The sequence below is a fragment of the Plasmodium gaboni genome, chromosome 14 (assembly GCF_001602025.1).
Source record: "Plasmodium gaboni strain SY75 chromosome 14, whole genome shotgun sequence".
NCBI lineage: Eukaryota > Apicomplexa > Aconoidasida > Haemosporida > Plasmodiidae > Plasmodium > Plasmodium gaboni.
Window position 1 is genome coordinate 2,397,334 of NC_031494.1, and position 9,289 is coordinate 2,406,622.

The 9,289-nt window shown below is 18.8% G+C and overlaps 1 protein-coding gene across 1 annotated transcript in view; it reads left to right on the top strand.

The window, feature by feature from the left end:
- PGSY75_1464500 (putative membrane protein) overlaps positions 1–8,318 on the top strand; it is a gene marked incomplete at both ends in the record, with an annotated part of 10,034 nt that extends 1,716 nt beyond the window's left edge. The window contains 5 exons of the mRNA XM_018788327.1: positions 1–7,338; positions 7,448–7,543; positions 7,634–7,741; positions 7,873–7,947; positions 8,151–8,318. The exon at positions 1–7,338 is cut by the window's left edge and continues 1,716 nt beyond it. Coding sequence (XP_018639699.1) covers positions 1–7,338; positions 7,448–7,543; positions 7,634–7,741; positions 7,873–7,947; positions 8,151–8,318 — 7,785 coding nt within the window. The remainder of the gene's footprint in view (positions 7,339–7,447; positions 7,544–7,633; positions 7,742–7,872; positions 7,948–8,150) is intronic.
- Between the last annotated feature and the right edge of the window lie 971 nt (positions 8,319–9,289).

A 9,289-nucleotide genomic window follows, 5' to 3' on the forward strand; every position in this document is an offset into this window, starting at 1 on the left:
ATAAAAAAATATATGAAAATATTATTTTTGAAATTTACAAAAAATATATTTTTAAGAAATTATGAAATTTGTAATTCATCACCAAATTATTTAGCATTTCTTAAAAATTATTATAAGTCCATAAATAGAGGATTGTATAATTATATATATGTTAATATATTAAAGATAAAGAATTTAGAACATATAAAATATAATTACATATATGCTATAATTGATGTAGATGAATTTCTTTATTATTATAAATATGAGCATAATAGGGATATGTTTATACCATTATTTTCAGATAGACAGAACAAAATTATTTTCCATTTCTATACAGATACAAATTTGTATTTAGGTAATTTTGTATTTAACAGTTATGAAATTGAAAAGCATATTGATTTTGATTTTGATGAAATAGATGAGATAAATGAATTACGTTATAGATCTGATTTGTTACTAAACAAAAATAAAATGGTTCATAATATAAATGACAACAACAACAATAATAATAATAATAATAATAATAATGATGATGGTGAAAATATTTATGATGTTGATTGTGATAATGATGATAATGTGAATGATTTTCATAATAATAATAATAACAATAAGGTTGATAATAATATTAATATTACTGATCAAAATGATAATATTAATTTGGAATATAATAATAACCAGAATAACAATAATATTTATAATAATCATGATTATGGTAATAATATGAGTGAAGACTATGAACAGATACATTATAGTTCCACGTCTTCCAATAAAACCGAGAATTTATTCAGCTCACTTGATAAAGGTCATAATGACAAAGCAGGAAATGATAATTCCTTATTAAATCAGAAGAATATATTTTTTGATAGGAATTATTTTTTTGTAAAGAAATTATATAATGATCAAAAAAAGAATATTCAGAAAACTAATAAATATATGTCACAATTAAATGATAATAATAGTATGCATGTCCATATATATATATATAAAAGTAAAAATCGATTTGATTATTTATTGCCAACTCAAAAGAAAACTAATTTATTATGTAATGATGATCATTTATCTTTAACTAATAATAATTTAAATAATAATTATCAATTAATAAATTTATTTTTAAATAATTTTAAGAAAACTATGCAAATAAAATATCGATTTAAAGCAATAATAGGAAAAATAAATAGTATTTTTGAATTTCAAAATTTCTTATTTTCCATTTTTTCTATTTTTTATATATTATTATGTTGTTATTATAAAAATTATATACATTTTATTATATCATTTACTATCATATTCTTTATATGTATAAATAATGAAAAAAATTATGAATGTTATAGGAAAATCTTGTATGAATTTCCAATATTATATTTATTTTTCCCAAATAAATTATTATGTAAAATATCAAAGAAATCCAATTTATATCATTTGCACACATTTTTACATATTTTTTTATTAAACAGATTTCCGTACTTTTTCCAATATTTATATAAGAATCACAAATGTAAGTGTTTATATTTTTTTGCATATGCTCCAACATATCTGGGAAAATATTATAACCATTATTTTTTATCACCACCTGAGGAAAATGAATTAAATAATAGCAAAATATCCATGTCTTTCAATATTTCTAAATTTAGGGATCATAAAAAAAAATCCCATGCACATGAATTATGCAATAATGCAAGGTTATTACCAAGAAGTACCTTTTATAATGTAATTCAAAAAATGGATAATAATCAATTAATGATTAGCAATTTGGACGATAATATAAAAAGAAGTGAAATTACAAGAGATATATATTATAATAATGAATTAGTATGCACAAATATGTCTGATGGTATGAATAAGAAATGTCTTTATCGTTATGAAAAGAAGTTAAGTGGAAGTATGGAAATGAATTTATTAAATAATAATCAAGAAAATGAAGAAATTAATCTTACACCTATTAATAAAAATAATGATAATATAAATAATAATAATAATATTAAGTGTGCTAATTATCCTAATGATGACAAATATAACAGTGTATTACTAAATAATCAAGGTGTACAAAACGATGAGACAAATGTTCATATAGTGAATGATAATAAGGTATGTGCAGAAAATATGAATAATAAAAATGATTCAGACAAAAATTGTGATATAACAAATGAATATATGTTGAAAAATTCTACAGTTGAAGAAAAATATAAAAATTGTAGTAATATAGATGATCTAAAAGAAGGAAGTGATAATGTTGAAATGGATAATAAAAATAATGATTCGAAGGATGATCATAATTGTGTTTTAATTGATTATAATAAGGATAATAAAATAAATGAATATCCAAAAGAACATTCTAGTGATATAGCAAATAATATATCCAAAAATAAAGAATTGGTAGTTATGAATAATAATGAGGAGGATGAAAAATTAAAAGAAAATTATAATTTAGTGACTTTTTCACAACATCAAATTGTAGATAAAAAAAAATGTGTATTATCAATTAATAATAAATATAATACGCCTACAAACGATTGTCGATTGAAAAGAAGTTTGTCAGATATGAGTAATGTTATAGATGATGATATAATAAAAGAAGAAAGAAATATTTTTAGTGATACTGATAAAATTAAAAGTGTTTGTTGTAATATGGAATATAAGAAATTATCAGAGGATATGGAGTATTGTTTTTGTGAAAATAATATGAATAATACATGTATAGAAAAGTGTTCAATTTTATGTGATGATAAAATAGCTGGACGCAATTCAGGAACTGTTATAGGTAATCATTTAGATCTTAATGATATTATGCTAATGGATTTAGAAATAAAAATTATGAATAATATGAAGCGTAATTATTATGATTCAATGAATGATTTAGGAAATATAAAAAGTGTTGAAGATGATAAAGTACTAGATGATGAGAACAATAAAAGAAAAATGAATAATAAAGAATTTTCTTTTGAAATTAATAATGAAAAATATCATATGGATTTGGATACATATGAAAATGAACAAATTAAATTTTGTAAATTTTTTGATGACAATAATAAATTATCATATGAAAATTATTATGATGGATATATCCATATGAATAATAGGAAAAAAAAATATTCTTCTTATAACTATCCAACGAACCATACATATAAAAGTTATTCCTTCCGTTGTGATACACTTAATTGTGATACCAAATACTCATTTTATAGTTTTATTGAATATTTTCCAAAATATTTCTATACATATATAGAAATGTTATATATAAATATAATACTTATCTTTATGTATATATACTGTTTTTTTATAATAACTGTTCATGGTGGGTTAGAAAATGACCTTCCTTTATATTTTTATTTCTTAAATAAAAAAAAGAAAAGGTGCAAAAAATTAAAACCAAAAGAAAATAAAAATTATTCTTATGAAAACAAACAAGATGAGTATATTAAAGAAGAAATCAAGAGAAAAAAGAATGCAGAAAAAAAGAAAAATTACAAATCCAATTTTTTATTTAAATCCAAGCGATTTTTTAATACATGGAAGGAGAAAGGGAAATGGTATACTAAAAATATTAAAATTAATTTAAGCAGAAATATGTCAGATGATTCAAGTTCTTTAAAAAATGAGGATATTTATGAAAATGATGATAACTACATTGAAAATAAAAAGGTTATTAAAATGGAAGAATATGATATTAAAAATATAGAGCCATGTAATAATAATAATAATAATAATAATAATAATAATAATAACAATATAAATAATAATTATAATATAGTTAGTTATAGTTCTTTTAAAGAAATTAATTTAATACCTACTAATTCAAAAGAAAATGTCGAACAATATGAAATTAACAAAATAGAAACAACAATTAAAGATGAAAATATTTGTATGAAAAATAGTAATATAAATAACTACGATGATAATAATGATTATAATAAATGTTTTGAGATGTCATTAGATGATTCAAAGAGGAATTTATCATTCATTGAATTGAAAGATTTGAAAAATCAAAATAAAAACTTACAATATGATAATAATAATAATAATAATAATATTAATAACAATATTGGAAAAGAAAATTCTTTGTTAAATAATCACGATGGTGAGGCAAATAACGAATTAATTTGTAAAACTAGCGATTCTCATAGTGCACAATTAAATACATGTAGATCACTTCCAATCGGGTCGTTAAACGAACTAAAGGCATATAAATCTCTTTCATATCATGATGATGTAAAGGGTGAAAAGAGAACAGGTGTAAATGAAATTGACCTTTCAAATAAAGAAAAAAATTCTGGAACGAAGGAGAATGAGGAAAATAAGAAAGGTTATATGAAATTTATTGACAAACTAAAAGATATTAAAGAAGAGAAAATGAATCAATTAAAAAATATGTACAAATCTGATAAGAATCCTCAACTTCTTAAAAGAGGTTTAGGTCTTTTAAGAAACCATTTACATAACGATAGCCATAGAAGTAATAGTAACAAAACGAAAAATTCTTATGAACATTTTATTAATAAGGATGGAAAAGAGAATAAATTAAAGAAAAAAAAGTTTAAAATAAAAAGAAAAAAAATATATGGTAGTTCTATAAATAACAACGAATCATCTATTTGTAAGGATTCATTTATATCTGATCCAATTATAAATGCAAACGAATCGATGGAAGTAGTAAAAAAAAAAAAAGAAAAAATGAATTGTATGAAACATTTGAATGAAGTAAATAGTTATGAAAATAATACGGAATCATTCTTTAAAAGACATTTAAATAGAAGAAATAAAAATAAAAATCTTTTAATAAATGAAAATTTGTTAGATAGGAGTGTTGCTTCCAGTAGTTCAACATATAAGGATAATGTATTTGAAATAAAAAAAAATGATAAAAATAATATATTTTATAATGTATATAGAAATTCTGAATTAGATATTGACCGAAGTAGTTTTAATACAGATGATTTATCACTATTTCAAGAGAAAAAAATGTTATGCAATATATCGTTTAATTCGAAGAGGAAAGAATTAAGAGACAAAATTATTTCATATATGAGAAACAGAACAAATAAAGAACAGAAAAATAAATATTCAGAAATGGAACAAAAGAATAGTGTTGGTACAAGTACATTAAATGATGAAGGAATAATAAATTTAAGATATCCAAGGGATATTATATATTCAAAGGGAAATGATAATTTGATCCATTTGAAATATCAAAAAGATCTTGCATATTTATACGACTCTAAGTGTGTTAACAAAATTAATGGTGACAATGAAAATTTAAGTTTATGTGATCATAATGAATATACAAATTATTGTGATAATGGAGATTGCACAAAACTATCTGATAATCAAGAAGAGTTGACATTAAATGAATACAATGATATTATAAAAGCAAGTGAAAATAAAATAATGGATAATATGGTAGATACTAATAAGAAGAATTATTTTATAAAAGCAAATGTATCTTTTACAATATCACATAAAATAATTAAAAGAAAATATGATTACCGCAAAATTAATGGAATAGGTTATTACAGTGAATATGACATGCGTAGAGTTATAAGAAATAGGAAGAAGAAAACCAAACAAAAATTCTTTCATTCAAATAGTATATTAAAAATATTAGAACATACTAATGAAGAAGATGTAACAGTACAAAAAGAAGTTAATAATAGAATTAGTAGTTTTTATTCCATAAAAAATGATAAACAAATTGAGTACTGTATATTTGATAAATCAGTAGAAAAGGAAACAAAAAATGTTACATTAGAAAAGAAGGAAAATATAAATGATATTAATAAAAAACAAATTAGTGACATAAAACAAGTGATAGATATAAAAAATGATAAACAAGATATATCAACCTTATGTACAAAAGAAAAAAATATATTTAATGAACATATTGAAGAAAATATTCCAAAAGAAACAACTGAACCATTTTCAAACGAATTAAAGGAACAAAAAAATAATGTAGAATATGCTCTTGAGAAAAAAAACAAAACACAAGATGAATTAAAAGACGATCAACAACAGAACAATGAAAATATTAATGAAGAAGAGGATACCAATTTTTTTTCAATGAAAAAAAATAATTTATTTTTTAATATGAAAGAAAAATTTATGAAATTAAAAAATATGAATAAAAATAATTTTGCTTTTAAGGACAAATTAAAACGACTTTCATTAAATAAAAATAAAACAAATTCAAATAATGAAATTGATCAAGGGAAAAAAAAACATGCTGATTATTTTTACAATATAGGAGAATTGATAGAAGAAAAATGTATAAATAAATTAAAAAGGAATATATTATTTAGAAATTTATTAGAAAAAAATAATGATATATTAGATAATACGTTTGAAGAAAATAGAGTTGCAAATACTTCAAATTATAAGGATAATAAGATATATTATAATAGAAAACAAAATGAGCATAATAATAAATCATATAGTAATATAAAGAACAAAATGTATATGTTAAAAAAAAGTTCTACACAAACATGTAAAATTTTTCATAGTAATATTAAAAATAATCAAATTGTCTATAACGAATTTGATAGAAGAAATATATTTAATAATAATACATTCTTGAACAAAGAATTCAATTATATTAATAAATCTATACTTTTAAGACATTCGAATTTAAGAAGAAATTTATTTAGTAATAGTAGTTATAAAAGTAAACTAGAATTAATAAGTGACATTACATTTCATAGTCATAAAAAAAAAAAAAGAAGACAAAAACATATTATAACAACTATAGTAAATAATTGTAATAAATTGTTATTAAATAAAAAGGATTATTATAAATCTATACCAAAACATAATATATTGGATATATTATATTATTTCTTATTAACCAATTGTGTTAATTTTCTTTTAATTTTAACCATAACATATTTATATATGAACAAGATATATAATATTTTTATGTATTCAAAACATGTACATTTAAAAGAAATGAAAAAGGAAAAGAAAAGAAATGTTGATTTTAATCATATTGTTAGTATTATATATAACAAGAATGTATTTTCTTCAAATGCCTATAACTTAAATATTAGTAAACATAAAAACATGTATTTAAAAAAAAATATATTTAAACAAATATTTGTTCAAAATAAAAAGTCTAATATAAATAAAAATAATGAGAAATATGAAGAGAATGATGTGTCATCAGATACTCTACAAATGGAACCAGCTGAATTAAAATATAATTTTTCTCCAAGTAAATATGATGAAATAAAGGATAAAAAAAACATTCTCACAATTTATAAAAGTGCTAAAACTCATATTAAAAGTTTTATGTCAAAACATATGATACTTAACAACTTTTTGGAGAAGTTTCTTAACCTTTTTAACTATAAAAATTTAAATTTAACTAAGGTATATAAGGAAAAGAATGAATATTAAAAAAAACTACCATAAGGGAGGAATATATATATATATATATATATATATATATGTATGATTTATTATTATTTATTTTTTTTAGATCGTTATTGCCATTTTTGCATATTTTGCAATCATATTGTTTCCTATAAAATTTCATCACTTGGTTATTTTAAAGTTGCTACATTGGTATTACAAGGTGGGCAATAAATTGATATTTAAATATATATATATATATATATATATGAATATATGTTGCTTATATAATTTATTTTTATATAATTTTTAGGGATACTTGAGGAGATATTACAAAAATGTTATTTTGTATAGCATTTTGGAGAATATAAAAAATATTAAAAAGAATTTAAAATTGTATAAGCCCATATGCTCTTTAAATGTAAGAAAACTGGAAAATCATTTATATGATTTAAAATATATATATATATATATATATATTTTTGATTTTATTAAAAAGTTTTATTATGTTTTTAATATAACATAAAATTATATATATATATTTTATATTAGGAGGATGAATATTATGCTTTAATTGAAGAAATTAATAAAACCTGTAACCAATGTTTAAATTTATCTCAATTTAAAGTAAGCATAACTAATATTTGTAGTACAGCATGTAAAAGTGGATACATTTTGATATATATATATATATATATATATATATTTATATATGCATTAATATTTATTGGTTAATACATATTTTTTATTGACGCTGTTATTTTTTAAAAATTTAATAAAAATTATATATATAATATGATTTTATTTTATTTATTTATTTTTTTTAATAGGATATAAATGATGAGTATGATTTAGCTAATGTTATAATGAAAAATTTGAAAGAATTTTCAGAAATAAAAAAAATTATAAGGCACGAATGGTACTACAATCTCTTAAATAATTCTCCACATGATAATACTACTATTATAAGTCAAAGAAATAATATTACCATATATTAATGGTGTATACTGAAAATTCATTATTAATATTATTACATATAAATATATATATATATATATATATATATATATATATATTATTTTTTTTTTTTAAATATATTTATTTTTAAGCCTATAAAATATTATATACTATATACTTATAGTAGAATATAGGATTTATTATTGATATGATTTCCTATATTCCTTTTTTTAAATATATATATATTATTTTATTATATAGCAAATTTGTAATGTTTCCTTCATAACATTATATTATTATTTTTTTTTTGTTTTGTTTTTTTTGTTCATCTTATATTATAAAACATTATTAATAATATATATATTTATTGTACATAAATTATATATACGTATTATTAAGAAGTACTACCATTATATAATGAACTTTATATATTTTAAAAATATTTTTTTTCAAATATATATATATATATATACTTTTTTTTTTTTAAGCTATTCCAATATATATATAATTTTCTATGTTCTAAATTTGTTTCATATATTTATAGGATTATAAAATTCTTATACTTTTAAAAAATATACATTGGGTTATTTATTATATTATAATATTTACACTTTTGTTTTTATATTATTATATATATATATATTATAATATATATTTATGTTATATATAAATTAAATATAAAATATAATATTTATTTATTAAAATAAAACAAATCAAATAAATAAAAAAAAAAAAAAAAAAAAAAAAAAAAAAACGAAATTAATAGAAGTTATATTAATTATTACGAAAATTATATTTTAATAAGATATATTTATGTAAAAAAAAAAAAAAAAAAAAATGAGTTTATATTTTTTATATATAGTGTTTGAAAAAAAAAAAAAAAAAAAAATTTATTATTTTTTTATTTTTTTTTTTTTTTTTTTTTTTTTTTTTTTTTTTTATTTTTTTTTTTTATTTTATTATTTTTTTTATTTTTATTATTTTTTTTTTTATTTATTATTTTTATATTTTT